The following is an 18,742-nucleotide window of genomic DNA, read 5'->3' as shown; positions in this document are numbered from 1 at the left end:
CACTTCACTTTAGACAAGCTGAGAACATGATTGTACATTCAGAAATGTGGCATTTGATGTTCTGTTCGGTTCTTTGATGCACACTGGGGGATCTGTGGAGTTTATAATATTAGATATTTTTTTCTCTGAACAACTGCAATAGCACAATTTAGTAATTGCTGCAACAAAACCTTAATAAGTAAACAAAAGTAAACAAAACAATGCAAGTAATAGTTGGTTGAGGGGTATTTGTTTCAAATGTCTGATGTCTTTACTTTACTGACAGGCCGCAAGATAAAAAAAAATAGATAATAAATGTACCAACCAGAACTCCATCTGTTGAAGCCCAGTGGCCATATAGACCCATGGAGAAAATAATTCCCTCTCTGAGCCTTAAGCCGACTTTTGATATCATCTAGAAGAAGCAGCCAGTCTCTCTAGGAAGAGGTGCCTTTGGCCTCTTGAGTTAACCCCGGAGGGGGTTGCAGTGAGCCTGGGTAGCTGCCTTGCCCTCATCTAGCAGTACTTAAGAGGTATCATAAGTCTGTGTCACAGAGCCCATGGTACCAGCAGAAAGCCTGGGTGTCATGGGTAGGGTCGCAAGCCACAGACATGACTGGATCATATCGAATGCATTGCCTGGGACTTTCCTCCAGTCTCTTAATTAGACTGCAGACTGCCTGGCTTGTATCAGACAAGGCGAGCGATAAGCCATTTCGAGATGATTGCAATGTCACAGAGCGAACACAACAGACACACAGTCGTTGCGCTTGCTTGTAATGTGAGCTACTTTTAAAAATGATTTTACAAGGAAATCTCCTGTTATTTCCTTCCTGGGCTCCAATGTTCACCCACCTACTGTCCTAACAAAACATTATGACGCAGTATTCAATTTTCTTAACTCACATAAATATTTCAGTATGCTACTACAGCTATGCAGCTTGGCACAGTATTACAATTTCCTGTATAGACAAACAAATAGGTGTTTGCCATGTCAGCTGCTTTTTTAAAATTATATATATATATATATATATATATATATATATATATATATTTGCGGTTTTTGCCTTTATTTGGATAGGACAGTGAAGATTGACAGGAAGTGAGTGGGAGAGAGAGAGATGGGATATGACAGCAGGTTGGATTTGAACCTGGGTCTCTGTGGACACTTGGACCCGTGCATGGTATGGGGGCTGTAGCCTGTTGCGCCACAGCGTCCCCCTCATGTCAGGTGCTTTTGACTCCTAGAATGCCACATGCCTTGCAAATGTATGGGAAATTATATGAATATAGGTAAAACTATGATTCAGTGCCTCACAAATATTACTAACACTCATCCTCATACGAAAGTCTATATTTGAGAAGCTAATAATTATGTGCAGTTACCAGGGAGGCTGCCGTTCATCACTCTGGTGGGTCCTACACATTGGTGGTGAGGTATCCCCTACAATATGAAGCACTTTGGGTGCCTTGAAAAGTGCTATATAAATGCAATGTTTTGTTGTAATTATAAGTATGACTTCATTTAGCTTGTTCTATATCAAAAGTTTAAAGCAACACAATGCAGTTCTTCTACCTTAAAATAACACATTTTGATGCTCGATGGTGTTTTATGCCCCCAATGTCGTCTTCCAGGCAGCGCTGCCACCGCTGACTTAAAGGCACCTAATCCTAAACCTAACCCCAACCCTAACCCTAACCTTAACCCATGCCTAACCCTAGTGCCTTCCAGGCAGCGCTGCCTTGAAGACAACGTTGGGTGCATAAAACACCAAGAAACACATTGCTCGTACACTTACTAACAATATGGAGTCTCTGACATTGGCAATATGCAGTACACCTGCACTATCTAACGTTGTTGTCACGGGTAGGAGCACAACCCTTTTTGTTGTTTATTGGAGAACTGGATACCCTCAGTTCCGCAGCACTACATGGGAATCCAGTACATTGGAAATGGATGAAACGGGCAATTCCTACTTAGTGTTACTTTAAGTAGGTATATCAGAAGTGAGGAAGACTTTGTTTCTTAATAAAGCGCATTTTTGGTGTCACCAGTTTCGAGTCACTATGACTCCAAGAACAAACGGAGGGTTAATTGCCGTCAAGTGTACATGAATTCTCACACTACCCTGATGGCATCTCCGCACTGAATCACTTCACATGGCCATGGGCTAGGACGCTTCAGGCAACACTTTGTCAAGCTAGTGCTAAACATAGCTTTCACTTCTTTTGTTCTGATTGCATTAATGAGAGACATTTAATAGAGAACTAGGCCTGTGCCCTAAAACTCTCCCAGCGGATTAACTTGACAAACAGGTGACTGGCATGAAAGGTATTTTTTTTATATTTTATCCATTTAAAACGAAATAAATTCTGTTTCCAGAGATCAAACTCAGAAAGAGGAACCTAAACGGTTGTGGCTGATCCTGGGTTTTGGAAGAAGCACAATCTGCAGAAGCTTATACTACGCAAGAACAAGAGCTGCCACACCTGAGAGACTCCACTGAGGCCTTCTCACCGTCCCAACGTCTAAATCAGGACGCTCCTGCTCAGACCTGTCGATGATAACACTTTATTGAGTGGCCAGGGTCCAGGGGGAGAATGAAAAGGGTCCTCTGAAAGGCATCAGGCTGTCGCTGCACAGATTACTTCCAGTGGAGGGTGATAACTCATTCAGGAGAGATGTCTCACCTCACATACTCTTTCTTTATGTGCACTCTGCAAGCACTGTCAACTGACCTTGATTTTCTCTCTGTGTGTGCGCATGAGTGTGTGTGTGTGAATGCTAAATCTTTTTTATTTATCGATCACAGAGCATATATTATTCACCAGAGTTGGTTCTAAGGAAGTAGAGGATACCTCCAGTGCAATGTCCTGTGACAACATATCAGCAATTATATGTAATTCTTCAGAAACAATAAGGGGCTTGTACCAAACCATAAATCTTTACTCTCACAGCAAGTCGGGAAACAGAGCTCACTCACAGCTGCCGTGGAGCACTCCTATAGCCCTGGGCTATAGATGTGCTGGTTTGCGTGCCAGATTTTTCAGTAACCCTCCATTGAAGCAATTTAGGGATTTCCAGAGGGTGAGACCAATAAATGTATAGTTTCGGGATTTCATTCAAATAGATGTGCATAGATATTTTTTTAAAGATATGTTGGGTGTTTTACAAAGTGGTTAAAAGTTTTCCGTCAAGGGCTTTTGTGTGTTTAAGTAGGCCAGTGTGTGTTTTTTCAAATTTCAATTCAGGGTTTAGGTCTGTTATAGTCTTCTGCTGACAGATCCATCTTTTACCAATGCTGCACTGCTTCACAAGTCATTTATCTGTAATTGAATGGAAACTTTTGAAGTATCGAGTTCAGAGTGAGTGACCAACTACCTCCTCTGTCTCACTTTGCTATGGCTAACCGAGAATCTGTCCAGTCAGACTGCCCCCCCAGTACCACTGGGTATTTTGCTATAAGAAAATGAACTGAACCATTATGATGTATTTTGAAATAGCCCCCTAAAGTCAAAGCCGTTGGAGGGATTTTTCTGTGCATTTGTCAGAGTGAAGTTTACATTTTGGCAGGGCACAGTGAGCACTCATATTGACAGCACTTACAGAGAACATCACAGTGTCCAGTTTGGTAGTAGTAATACTCCACGTCCAAAGCCATTTCTGCTCGTTTTTGACTCCAGGCTCTGATGTAAAAGCACATTCAGGATGGGCTGTGGAATATATTTCATATTGGGGGAGAGATCTTTTTCATCTCTTAAACACTGCCACAGACACCACAGCCACCATGCTGGGATGTTCTTCACGTATTATTCACAAACAAGAATGTCTGTTGTTGTCATGGTCACAGCACATCTCACAAGCCCCTATAGGCAGTAGTCCTGCAGTTGTTGCCATAATGTGCAGAAAATAACTATTTTGTGTTGGGTTTTTGTTTCGTTTTGTATTACCTGATAAAGGTGCATGAGATCAGCAGGTGAAAAAGGTATGTTCAGATTTGAAAAGATCCTAATTAGTAAGATCAATCAATGTTCTGCTTCATGTTACAATTTCGTAGAAACATAGACATGTTCACTTTACCTAAAATGATCACGCTTTGAGCAGTTTTAATATTTGAAAGAAACACATGTCAAACAAGAAGTCTCATTTATTGTAAATCTAAAAATCTGTACTTTAATACTCACATTTTTAATATTATAGAAAATAAAACAATTTATGTGCACTCCAACCTGCACATAATGCCGCTTCAGTGGTATAGAGCCAACAGCAACAATAGTGTTCTGACTATTCCTGATATGCCTTTATACTAAGTAACTTTCACATAACTCTTTGAAGAATGACACCTATTTCAATTATTTACACTTCAATCACTCTGAGATGTAAGAAATGCAAACAGAGGATAGGGACACTGGATTATGAGATTATTTTGAAAGATATTTCAATCATAGATATCTCATCATCAAGTCATTCAAGAGTTGACTGTGTAACAGTTAATAGTCTTTCTCTTGCTTTTCCATGTACTGAAACTTCCGCCCTACTGTTATTGTACTCATCTAGTACTGTACATAATTATTTACACATTACACAAAGTATGCAATATGTGTGTCCACAATGCTATACATGCACACAGAGATGTGTGTGTGTGTGTGTGTGTGTGTGTGTGTGTGTGTGTGTGTGTGTGTGTGTGAGTGAAAAAGGGGAGAATATGCATGTGTGTCATGTCTCCCCAGACAGACATGTGTACTTAATAGCACACCGTAGGTAATAGCTATGAGGAGTGTGACCTGAATTGAGACATCCCTCACCTGTCTCCGATTACCCCTTGTGGATTTGACGCACCCCACCTCGACAGGCACGCCGTGCCCACCCTGTACAAGACGAACTGCCATTGTCTTTCACATTTGTCAGCAGCGGGAGGGAAGACTAGCCTATTTATAGGGCCGTTTGGCAGGCAGTCACATTTTCACGTCTGATACAGTTGCTGATAAATATGATGTTCCTTTCTTCCCTTTTTCTGCCTCTCTTTCTAACACAGAAAAGTTTCAGAGTCGTGCACATAATCTAACCAAACCCACCTCCATTTGTATTCCTTTTCTCCTTGGCCTCTATAGTAAATTGGAACAATCGGACTTTTAAAATAAACAGAAATTGATATACAAAATCCTTGGTTAAGGTGATCGGAAACGGAAGAGACCCAATAACCTTATTTGTACCTTATCAAAAGTTTAATGTACCTTGGCATTCTGAAATTGTATTGTGTCCTTGGTCTCATTTTGTGGATATAGTTATCTTCTTATACAGAATCACAACTTGGATTAAAAAAAGAGTGGTAGTATGTGGCAGAGTATCTTTCCACCTCTCCCCATGTCTCTCTCTCTCTCTCTCTGTCCCCCCCCCCACCTCCCCATGGGTGCTATATGTATCTGCTGCTGTGGCCTGAAGTGAAATAAGTATCAGCGAGACGCAGAGCAGGTGTTTTCTGCTCAGACATCAGGGGCACCTTCTGTGCTCTCTCGTGCGATACGGGACGGAGGGATCTGAGGAGTCCTCGCCGTGGACCTTGACGGAGTGAGTCGTCCTCGGCTGGGGACACACTGACAGTCTGGGGTCTCCCAGGGGGACGGCAGTGAGCTTCAGGGGTCACTGCTTGCAAGGACACCAGTCTAGTTCCTCAAGTGTGGTGTGTGGGCTGGGGGGTTGTTGGCTGGCTGGGTGGAGAGTGTAGGGGCATGGGGTGGAGTTGAGTTGGGGGGTTGGGAGTGTTGGCTGACTGGGTGACAGGACTTCAAACACTGTGTGTCCTACAGAGTTGTGTCTGTCACCACTGTGCTGTCCTGATCCATGGCCTTGGCTGTCTACGGCCAGTGAACCCTGAAGCTCTAGAAGAGCAAATTGTAGTGTGTGTGGGATGTATTCTGATTCTCTGTCCTTTTACAAAGTTCGGCGCTCTTGTTTGAAATGCATCACACAAACTTTTTGTCTTTGTGTGTGTGTGTGTGTGTGTGTGTGTGTGTGTGTGTGTGTGTGTGTGTGTGTATCCTGCATATATTTCTGTTTGTTTGTGTCTGTGTGGTATGAGATTGTGTAAGGGCATGGGTGTGTGTCTGTGTGAATGTATTTGGTGTGTGTGTGTGTGTGTGTGTGTGTGTGTGTGTGTGTGTGTGTGTGTGTGTGTGTGTATTGTGTTTGAGGGGGAGTGCTGGTGTGAGGCCTCTGATGGTGTGTTTGTGAGCTCTCTAGCCCTCAGCGCTGACGTGAGCTGTCTGCACTGAATGCGGAATCAGAGGGATCGAAGAATCCCAGAGCAGCACTTCTCCCCCCCAGGCTCAGCCCGCACTTTTCATGATGCCTTCATAATAATAAAAACCTTTCCCTATCGCCTGCCACACACTGGGTTTTAAAACCCAGAGTGAAAAAAAGGCAAAAGGGATTTCATCACAGCCTGTTGGCCTAACATGAATAAAATATGCAGTGCATTATGCACTAGAGATAAAAAAGAAATACTGTGGAAGCCAACATATCCTACAACGAAGCATCGATAGGACAGGATACATGCTATCATGAGACAAGTATTGGTATGCAGGGTGTCAGACAAAAGTGAATGTATGTTGGGTTTTGGTTGTCCATGTCCATGAAAAACTCACATTAGCTATATCACCAACGATGTGCACATCAGCAAAATGACACATTAGTTAAAAGGCATGGACAAGACATTAGAGACACATGGACATCAGCAGGGACAGAGGACTGAGGGGAGGGGCAGAGAAAACAGAGGGGAGAATGAAATGAATGAGCCCTGTGTATCTCCATTTTATGGTGGTATGGTGTAAGTAAGGGATAATGTATAGAACGCCGGTCATTATGGGGAAAATAAGTCCCAAAAGGGCGAACCGGACCCCGACGCGCCAGCGGAGGGGTCTTGTTTCGCCCTGAAGGGACTTATTTTCCCATAATGACCGGCGTTATACATTATCCCGCTTATTATATGGGTACTTGCCAAAACGAAAAAATAAACTCCATGATATGTCTCTTTACACTTATTTTTTACCGTTTCGTCGTGGCTTTTGCTGAGAAACAAATAGTTCGCAACACACGCTGAACTTGAATCAAATATTCTTTAGAACACAGCTGATCAACCGTCTGCTTTCACTTTTGAATGAAATTCCAAGCGCAAACTCCGTTGCCATTGACAACGGTCATTCTTGTTTTCAGAGGTCCTTTCCCAAGAAATAATGACCGCTAGAACTTTCGGAAATCCCATTCAAGTCAATGGAGCATTCTACTTGCATTGTGAAGAGCCGTATAATAAAAACAATTAAGTAATGACTAATGGGTGACAAGGTGTTTTGGTAATGGTGGTAATGTGGCAACAACATGTAGTGTAGTGCTTCTGTTACCTGAACGCTGTAAAGTCCATTATCCTTATACCACTGTTGCAACACGTGTGTTGTGTTAATTTGCTGATGTAAATCCCACGTTTTGATCGCTAAAATGGTCTTGTTTGTAGAGCTACTTCTTTCCACCACATAAGATCAACTAATTTCTCAACTTACATAATAAACTTCCGTTACTACCGGTAGTTCTAAAGTTTATGCTCAAGTGAAACTGTTTAACACTGATGGTATGTACAGCATTTCTATAGTGGATAAATGAAGAATAAGCTGTTGTTGATTAGCTGTGTTATATTCGCTGTGTTATATTCTTCCATTATGTTTCCCTAAATATATTTCTGCCATACAAAATGCTTTATCAAGTAATAAAACCATAAATGGGCATAGAATCAGTGAAATTCACCATTGGCCGGACTTTATGGGAGCTGGTGCCAAGATTATTTGTTGTGCCTCCTCTGAAAGAACTGTGTCTTGAAGGCATGCTATTTTTAATTAACATAATGGAGCGTTTGAGACTATTAGGGCTTGAGTATGTGTAGAGAGGGTTGAGGCACAATACCTCTCTGACAGTAAGGAAATGTTGGACTTTTACAGCCTGAATTTATGGTGTGTGTACAATCAATCAATGGAAGTGCTGACATAATTCTGTAGCATGATTCCAAAAGCCATCCTTGTAATGTACACTGTTGAAGGCAATAAAACCGACACATGATTCCATTAAACTTGCTGGTACAACTCTTACCACTATCATAAAGAGTTATTGGACAAATAAAGGAGGTTCACGTGACCTAAGATTTTCTTGCACATTACCTAAAAGACCACCCATTATCACCTGTGTTTCCCTAGAAGTTACAAATAAGGTTATAGATAGATAGATAGATAGATAGATAATATTTTACAGACCAAGCGTCACAGTCACACTAGGTTTTCCACTAGCCGCGCCTACCTCCTCACTCTCCTGAAGCTCCCGCCTCCTGTTCACATTCCCCAGCCTACTGATGAGCTGCACCTGTGTTCAGTCAGACTCACTCCCCATTTAAACCCCTGTCTCCTCTCATTCTTTGTCTGGCCTTGTTTCGGGTGACACCAAGAACTCCCATGAGTGTTCTCTCCTCAGCCAGACTCCTGGACGTCTTCCTGGTCTCCTCCTGTGGGTCAGCCACAGGGCACTCGGACTACGCCAGTGTAGTACCTGCTACTCACTCCTCAGTTTGCTTGTTTGGAATAAAGCCAGATTTGTTGTGAACTTCACCTCCCGGTCCTGGGTCTGTGTGCCCTGACACCGGGTTTGACTGATCTATGAGCAGTTCAATAGCTACTGTGCTTTGGAGATCAGATGTTCCCTTCACAAATGTGTGTATTCCCTGGGTCCTGCTGCCTCCTGCCTTTGCCTTACATTATGTCTCACACCCTGTTTCAGGATATTGGCAGACTGCCACCAACTCAGCTGTAGTCTCTCTTTTTTATCTCTTTTTCTCTTTGTTTTTAATAAAATGTTGATTACCTAATATTGTCTGCTTGCTTGGCTTTTCTCCAGTTCGTTGCTGTGAACCTGTTGGGGAACAGGATGACGTTCCCTCAGCTTTGTATTCTGGCTGGGAGCCCCCCCCCCCCCCCCCCCCACACACACACACAAATGATGTCTTTGAATCTCAAAAAAGTGTTTGCTGTCTGTCCAACTACACATGGTGGTTATTGCATTTTGCTGTTGTTTTTTTTTTTACAATACTGTATTCACAGTAACAGCAAATTAATTGGAAAATAAATATATTTGGTGTCAATATTGCTTACATGTTTACTGTGTACATACTGAAATATAGAGGCTCATTAAAGACATAAGAGCTATAGGTTTAGAGCAGTGGTCCCCAAACTACGGCCCGCCACCTCATTTTGGGTGGCCCCCCAAAACATGTCTGTGGTATATAGCATCTGGCCCGCACGGGAATACGACATCGTCAAACTATAACCTCCGTAATTTCCCCCATTCATTGTCTATGGCGAGTCTTAACAGTACACGTGTAATACTCTTTTTGTCCACTGGTGGTTGTTTTTGGTGCTGTTTTGCGTTTACCATCGAAAACGGAATGAAATGTAGGCCTACCTGAACAATGTAAGAGGCCTATGCTGACTGCATCAGTGCTCAAAGTATTCTAAAAGTTTATCAATTAATCGTTAATAACTAACTAACTTCTAACTAACTTGTTCAAATGTTCATCCAAATTCACAATTCACAAAGTTCTCATCAGGTGAGTGAAAGTTAGAATGGTGGTCATTCCAGATGTTTTTACCAGCACTTCATAAAACTCTCAGTTAAACTAGTTTGAGAACTTTAAATTATTTGTAGGATATTGCTTGTTCACAGCTTGAGCTGTGTATGCAAAGACACAAAATATACTTTTGGGACTCCCTGCTAATACTTTTGGGAATGCTAAAGTCTTTTTATTAGTATTATTTCATTTGAGCTACATTTTACATGGCATGATGGCAATATAAACACAGCTAACAATGGTATTAAATTGCAGTAGCCTATGATTAAATGTAATGGAATATTCAACTAAGGTAGACTGATGTTCACAGCACTAAGCTATTTATGGTTACTGATATACTCCGAGTCTCTGGCCCTCTCTTAGAGCCAGGCATAGTGAGCTGGCCCTCGAAAGAAAAAGTTTGGGGACCACTGGTTTAGAGCAACAGTGTGTACATGATGCATCCAAAATATTAATATTACAGACAAAAGTGTGTACAACGTGAGGCAAATGTATGACGGAGTATTAGGGCCACACTTGAAGAAAAAAATATTTGCCATGACGAGATTAAACTCGACATGTCGAGAATAAAGTTGAAATGTCATGTCGACTTTAATCTCGACGTGTCAACATTAAACTCAACATTTTGAGAATAAAGTTTGGAGAGAGAACAACCGCTCCAAAGTAGGGTACAACCAGGCTTGAAAACAACTTCGAGTGCAACAACTTTGAGTGCAACAACGATAGACATACATCATTTAGACAAAATATAGTACATATTAACCTCCGTTGCTCAGCCAAATACTTTCCTGTTACATCCTTTTATCACGTAGTTACAGGCGATAAATGCGATTGTCAAAAGTAAACTTCATTAGCAGTTTATTTATTTATTGTAGGCCTATTATTAAAGAGTGTTTTTTATCTAAAGGTTCAACTTCATGCTTATTCAGTAGCCTAGACTAGGCAGATTAAGTGCTCTCCCCAATCCCAGCTTTTCACATTACATGTTGTAATGCCTGCAAAACAGCCTAGGCTATTGCTGAATGTCTATGGAGGGACGGATTAAGCTGTCCTCTCGACCAGGCAACCCCATGTATTCTAAGTAAATGCACACACATCTATGTTTAGGCTACTATATTTTATGCAGGTGAGACATGGAAAAGCAGCTTTAGAAAAATGAATTTTAACCTATGGAGAGTGACGGCCTGTGGGTCATGAAGGGCAGTTATTTGGATGTGCGGTGGCCTTTCCCACATAAAACATTTTGTTTTTATAGAAAAATGATATTATTGGAAACATGTATTATTCTAGCTATATAAATGGCATAGTGCATGGTAGGCTAGGCTATTTCCATAACCGTGAGATAGGCCTATGCGCTTCATGATGATGGCAATGAGTTGTTAACAAACAAGACAATCTAGCAATCTAGGCTATCTGAAATAACACCTATTTGAAGTAGGCCTATTCATGTCACATTATTGTGTGTTAGTGTAGGCTACATAGCTTAAACTGTAGGCTATGTAAAAACTGTATTTTTGAGTTTAAAGTCGACACGTCGAGATTACAGTAAATATGATATTTCAACGTTATTCTCGAAATGTCGAGTTTAATGTCGACATGTCGACTTTAAATTCAACATGTTGAGTTTAATCTCGCCATGGCAAAAATATTTTTTTCTTTATGTGTGGCCCTAATACTCCGTCGTACAAATGCTTACTTTTCAGATAATTTATGTGAATTTATGAGTTTTGAAAAAAGGAACAGAGAACAGGAGCAAGAGGAGGAGTACAGGAGCCTGGTGGAGGACTTTGTGCAGTGGTGCAAACTCAATCACCTTCAACTAAACACTTCAAAGACCAAGGAGATGGTGGTGGATTTCTGCAGGTCTAAGCCCGCTCTGCTACCAGTCTCCATTGATGGGGTCAATGTGGAGGTGGTAAGCACCTACAAGTATCTGGGTCTCCACCTGGACAATAAACTGGACTGGTCAGCCAACACTGATGCACTCTACAAGAAAGGACAGAGCAGGCTGTACTTCCTGAGGAGGCTGCGGTCCTTCAATGTGTGCAGCAAGCTCCTCAGGATGTTCTATCAGTCTGTTGTGGCCAGCGCCCTCTTCTATGCAGTGGTATGCTGGGGAGGAAGCACAAAGAAGAAGGATGCTGGGCGACTTGACAGGCTGGTAAGGAAGGCTGGCTCTGTAGTGGGAGCTGAATTGGAGTGCATCACTACAATATCTGACAAAAGGACCCTAAACAAACTGATCAACATCTTGGACAATGAATGTCATCCGCTCTACAGCACTATTAAAAACCAAAAGAGCTTGATCAGCTGGAGACTTCGCTCACTGCCATGCACAACTGAAAGGCTGAGGAAGTCATTTGTTCCTAGGGCCATTGAACTGTTCAATGCCTCACTAAAGGGAAGAGGAGAGATAGACTTCTCTGCTTAGTCTGTCTGCCTCTCCACCCTCTCCATGTTTGAGTACTGACTGCCCACCACTGCTTTACTACTGTTTTACTACTGTTTTACTAATGTACACAGCCTAATGTTTTCACTACTGTTTTACTGCTACACTGTTTTTCATGCTATATTAGCACATATGATCAATGGCTGCGGTCAGGCTTCTGCTACAATACTGAATGAATGAATGGCTATAACCCTATTACCTCAACCTGTTCTTGCACTGAAATAGTTTTTTTATTTTACCTTGTCTACATTATACTTTACTCTCCTATTTGTCCATATTATTTATGCTGGTCTCTAGACCTTACTCTTGCACTGTTGGACTAATGTTGGACTACTTTTTGCACCTTCACCATGACACTCACTCTCTTGAGCACCTTGCCATGCACACATAACTAAGGACTATGGTTGGACTACTGTTTGCACCTTCACCATGACACTCACTCCCTTTAGCACCTTACCAGTCCCGGCCCTGTCACTACAAGCGTCTTATGCTTGATCACCCTCAAGCACATTGGACTTTCTTAATTTAATTTATATAGTGTATTTAGTATTGTTAGTTTTCTTATCTTCTACTGTCTTTATTGTACAGTGGAGTTTAGTTATATGTTTATACTTATGTTTACCATTGCTGCTGTAAGTGCATGTTGTGTGTGATGTCTGTATGCTACTGAGACCCTTGAATTTCCCCTTGGGGATCAATAAAGTATGTATGTATGTATGTATGTATGTGTGTATGTGTATGTGTGTGTGTGTGTGTGTGTGTGTGTGTGTATCTATCTATCTATCTATCTATCTATCTATCTTTGAAAATGTGTGATAGCGGTTGATGGCGGCCCGCATCAAATTCAAGTCTCTAACGCTTGCCTACAAAGTAGTCTCCGGTTCTGCTCCCACCTACTTGAATGCCCTCATACAGACTTACACTACCTCCAGACCGCTGCGCTCCTCTGACGAACGACGTCTAGCTCTACCACCGGTACGCTCAAGCCAATCCAAACTTTTCTCATCTGTTGTTCCTCGTTGGTGGAACACACTGCCAGTTCCTACAAGGGCAGGGACATCCTTTTCCACTTTCAAAAAACTCCTGAAGACCCAGCTCTTTAGAGAACATCTACTCTCATAGCAACACTTACAACAAGTCTTAGCACTCACCAGCCGTTTTAAACTAACAAGTAACTGTTAAAAACAGCACTCACCGACGCACTTATTCTTACTGTACTCTAATGTTTTTTTTAAACTGTCCTAAAATTGTGAGAATTGTTCTAACACTTACTGTTTACCATGTTGTTAGTCGCTTTGGTTAAAAAAGCGTCAGCCAAATGTAATGTAATGTAATGTAATGTAATGATAAATACTGTAATGAGCATCATGAATTCACAGCTTCACTGAATGCTCCTATAGATACCATGGACTTTTTCAAGATGTATATTTGTGTTTGAATGTTTTATTCATACTGGTATCTTCAGAGAAAACCTACTACCAGAGCATAATGAGATGACCTGTTGATATAATTGATTTAAAACTAGAATGTTGTACTCGGCTCAGATGGCGCAAAAGATAATCCACAAATGGTATGCCACTAATAGATAATTTACCACACACAAGATCAACAAATAATGACTGGGTTTCACCACACATCCACAGTAAATACCCCACGTTCAAATAGGCTTTCATACAGTCCCTATGCCTCTTAGTAAATTCCGGATATTAGAGAGAGCAAAACATACTTCAGAAAGAATACAAATGTTATGAATGAAGTGACCTAGCTTGGTCTAATTCTCTAATGTATCCATACTATGCAGAATGTGAATGAAAGAAGGTCTAATTCTGTAATCAAAACTAGGCACAACCTCTGTAATGTATGCATAGTATGCAGATCCTAAGGGTGAATGAAACGAGGAAGCAAGAATTCAGCTCCGTACCGTATATCATTATATTCTTTCATTAGTAATATATTGCTATTTGTATTCCTGTTCCATTTCTATATTGCTTATCAGTATTCATGGTATACCTCTTGTCTAATGTAATTACATAAACAGAACCAACTGTGGTATAAATATTACTGATTGCACATGAAATTTCTAATCTCCCTTCAGTTTGTGACTGAGTTTAGGTATGGATGTCTCCTCGGCGCATTCATGCCTTTTGATGCCGCAGTAAGGGGATTGCGGTGTATTTTAGGTAAATAAAACTGCTCTGCTCGGTGCTGTTGCTGTTGCTGTTGCTGTGCTGTGGTTGGACGAGCAGTGTGCTGGGCCCAGCTCTTCACCTGCTCGGGAGAGATAGGCGCTGCGATGAGAGCCGCGGCACAGTTAACAGGATTTGAGCTGCTTTCATTAATGCCCCATCACAGGCCAGGGGATTCTTTTGAGACAGAGTGAGGGTTTATCTCGCCGATTGAATCGCTCTTTGGATGGGGGAAGCACCGGGGCGAGGGGAAAACATGATGTGCCAGCAATCTCAATCATTTCTCTCTCTCTCTCTCTCTCTCTCTCTCTCTCTCTCTCTCTCTCTCTCTCTCTCTCCTTCCTGCCTGTCTCTCGCTCTATAAATCTCGCTGTCTGTCTTTCTCCGAAATGCCCGCGTGCGCGCGCACACACACACACACACACACACACACACACACACACACACACACACACACACACACACACACACACACACACACACACACACACCAATTGATGTCAACCCAAATTTATCTCAGTGAAATTCAACCGATCCCTGCATGACTAAAATAGTTCCTTTGGACCTTCGGTGAGTTGTGTTCAAGTACAGTCCAGAGTCTGTGCTGTCCAACAAAAGCGTACACCAAACCAACAACTAAAAATAGTAGTGAATTCTCTGTACTTGAGGAAATTATGTTCATACTTTCTATTACTTGTGCTACTACTACCTGTGCTGTCACATGAGTATTCCTTGGAGAATGTGAAGAAGGTAAACAACAAATAGGTAAATATAACAACCACTCCAAAGGCTCCCCTGGGAGATTTAGTCTTCTTATCCTTGTGAATTGCCCTGGCTACAAAAGACACATCTCTGCATGGTGATGCATTACCTATTTTAATTCAGCAAGAAGATATTCGCCCACTCAAAAAAAATAAGCCAATAACGCATTATCTAAGGAAGCAGATAAACTGAACCAACAGTTCTATCGCTGAGAAGGGCAAGGGGAGGCATCATACAGGCACCAGGTTTGTCAACACCTTAGAGACCTGGCCTACAAACCACTTTGAATCTCCAACAAAAGCCAAAGACAGAGCAGAACAGACGTGACTCCGTGGGAGAGGTGAAAGGTGAAAAAACCTGTGGCTTACCTGACCCCATGAACTCATTGTTGGAATTGGCCCAGGCATCCTTGCTCTTGCGGAGGCTCTCCTCCATGGCTTTGATGTCGGCGAATGGGCAGTTGCACTCGGGGTACTTGGGCGAGCAGTGGCACCAGCAGTCGTTGTTGCGGCAGAGCAGCTCGCCCTCCGAGTTGCACGCCACGTAGCTGAGGGCCGCCTCCACGAAGCGGCTCCGCAAGAACTCGGGCAGCACATCCTGCAGGCCTGCACGCGTGCCGACACACACACACACACACACACACACACACACACACACACACACACACAGGGGGGAAACGGGAGGGAAGCTCATTATTACGCGTTATATAATCAAGCAGTGCAGAGACACAGATAGACCCCTCATTAGCACATTTGTCCCATGCTGAAAGGTAGTCTGCAGCTCACTTCCCTAAAGGAGCTTTTTGTTACTTTGTTCTTGTCCCCCTTTTCTGAGTGCAAATGAGGAGGTGGGAGGTGGAGTGAATGCGAGGCTCTCCTGAAGGGCCTGGTAAGTGATTTCTGGTCTCGGTTTCCAGAGCTCAGACCTACAGTAAACCTTTCTGTGAGGACACTTGCCATAGCTATTAGAATATTTTATGTGCTACTCATTTTAAAATGATTATTCTGACATACAGTACATGCATACTGACATGCACAGGCGCACATACACACACACACACACACACACATGAGTGTCAGAGTATATATGTATATATGTAATCTAAAAATAATTAATTATGTATGCACTTAAATCAATTTATAAGTGAGGTATTAGTGTGCTAATGCATTAGACTGTACATGATTGATATGATTAATTTCATACCATTGACCTATGGTATGAAATTAAGGTTAGTACAAAATGAGACAAGTTTCATGGATTTCAGCATAATTAGTCTGATTTAAATGTTTCCATCATGATAACGCTGCCTTACAGTAAATTGTTCTCCACACGCTGTGTACTGGAGAATTCAGCCTATATACACACAAGATAGATATTTGACACACACACACACACACACACACACACACACACACACACACACACACACACACACAGACAAGATAACAAAGAATCAGGGATCCCTCTCTAACTCAATTACGCCCCTGAGTGTGCTTTAGCAAGAAGAGCGGGAGCCAGACAGCAAATGGAAACCAAAATAGGTCACGCCAAAAGAGATGGCCGCATCCACTCGGAGAGTTATATTTGGGACGGTGGACTGGCATGCGACTGGCGTAATTGGGTAATGGGATGTGTAACGAGCAACAATCTCACTAGCGAGGTTGTTTTGTCTATAAACTACTGTCGTGGAATGACACTGATCTGGACGCTGGTGAGTCATGGCCACAGCTGAGGCATGCGCTCGACTGCCCGCTCGCCCGGACATCTGGGCGACACTGGAGTGGTGGGGGAGGTGGCGAGGGTGGGTGGATTCTAACATTTACACGTTGATCTGCTAAGATAGCAGGAATCAGATCAGCGATGCATGCACTCGTTATTAGGTGCTATGTGACACAATTATGTAACATTTGAATAGAGCTGCCAATGGGAGGAGGAAACAAGTAATCCATCCGTGTCTTTGGAATGGCTAAATATTCAAAAATCACACCTCCGTCCATCCTTTCAAGCGATTTTGGCAGTTTTTTCCTCCTCAAGGATTTTTGTATCAGATTTCATTTGGGGGTGTTGGGCACCTTATAATTATTTTATCTCCAAAGCTGCTACCCTCAATTCACGCGGATTTGACACATCTCAAGAGGGAATGAATCTCCTCGCCTTATTTTCAGTAATGTGAGCCTTTTATTTTTTCTCTCTCCCTGATATGAATATTTATGATGTGTTCCTTGGTATTTATACTTTGAATCATTGAAAAACAAGAGACATAATTAGACCTAGTCTTTCCTCTGCAAGCCATGGCTTCTGTCAGAGACGTTGCCAAAAGTGAGGGGAGGCTCACAAAAGAGACTGACTTGGATGGCTTTCATTCCGGAGACAGCTAAATAACAGTCATTCTAGCCTGCGCTCCTCCGTCACTGCATCTACAGGGACAGAATGAGAACTACTTTTCCTCCAAGCTTCTTCCGCCTTCACTGGTATATACTGTGAGCAAACGTTTTAACACCACCCCCCCCCCCCCCCCCTGTGTGTGTGTGTGTATGTGTGTTGTGTGCATGATTGTGCCTGTGTGTGTGTTTGTGTGTTAATGGCTAGATTGTGGCCTCAGAAAGAGCCGTGAATATGTTAATCACAGAAAGCCCTCTGAACATCAGTAAATAAACAGACAATGGGGAGTAGCCAAAGCGGCACTCTTGCTTCCTCTCTCTCTTCCTCTCTGTTTCTTGGCATAAGCACTTTCTCACACACACACACACACACACACAGTCACCACACACACACACAATCATGCACAACTAGTCATTCAGTGAGCTCATTAAAGTAGACACAGTAGTCTGAGGGACCGTCTCAGGCTGCTGTGGGGCACTCCCTTCAGGAGGTGGTTGTGTTAAGTGGGCCAGGCGATTTAAATGTCAGATGTGAAGAAACAGCTGGAAAGTGGCATTGCAGAAATGTACAATTAGTAGGAGCTTGGACAGAGGGACTAAAGTCTTTTATTTTGCTGCCCCTTTTCTTTCCCTGTGTGTGTGCTCATCATGCCTCTGCTGTGTTATGACTTTACTGCTGTATGAATTAAGCATAATGGAAGACACTACATCTAAAGTAAGTGGATTTGATTTTGTTGGAGAAACAAGACAAGAGTGACGGATGACTCAAGATTGTAGAGGGTTATGGGTGTAATGAACCTTAGCAGTGGGTAGTAATGACCTGTAGACTCTATAGTGGTGCTTCATTGTCATACTTCTCGGAACACAATAGATCAGAATGCAATGCACTGTCACAAGCAGGCTTGGAATTTCACCATTCTGGGGGCAAGGCCACTTGGCCTTCAGTTGGGCATATTTGGTGGGGGGCACAAAGGCCACATGTCAGGGCACCAAGGCCAAAGTTAACTATACAGTAGTAGCATATAAAAATGGTCAAAGTTGTATTTAGCCTATTCACTGCAGTAGACCTGCATCACTATGAAACATTACAAAAACATGAAACATGACATATTACATAGACCTGTAAATCATCTAATAATTACAGATATCTAGGCTATATATAACATTTATTTTATATTTGGCCTGCTATGAAATCATGTATTGAACAATTTAAATTTAAGCACAGCTCAGCTTTAAGAAACTCAAATAGCCTAGATGCATGCTTAGCATTTTGCTACTTTGCTACTCTAGGCGATATTTGTAACATTTATTTTGTATTTGGCCCGT

At 42.2% G+C, this 18,742-nt stretch overlaps 1 protein-coding gene across 2 annotated transcripts in view; it reads right to left on the bottom strand.

Moving 5' to 3' along the window:
• brinp2 (bone morphogenetic protein/retinoic acid inducible neural-specific 2) overlaps positions 1-18,742 on the bottom strand; it is a 75,587-nt gene that overhangs the window by 10,079 nt on the left and 46,766 nt on the right. For both annotated transcript variants that reach the window (XM_042108612.1, XM_042108613.1), the window contains exon 6: positions 15,404-15,640. In XM_042108612.1, coding sequence (XP_041964546.1) covers positions 15,404-15,640 — 237 coding nt within the window. The remainder of the gene's footprint in view (positions 1-15,403; positions 15,641-18,742) is intronic.

This window comes from Alosa sapidissima, chromosome 1 (genome assembly GCF_018492685.1).
Source record: "Alosa sapidissima isolate fAloSap1 chromosome 1, fAloSap1.pri, whole genome shotgun sequence".
NCBI classification, from domain to species: Eukaryota; Metazoa; Chordata; class Actinopteri; order Clupeiformes; family Clupeidae; genus Alosa; species Alosa sapidissima.
This window is presented reverse-complemented; position numbering and strand designations above follow the sequence as displayed.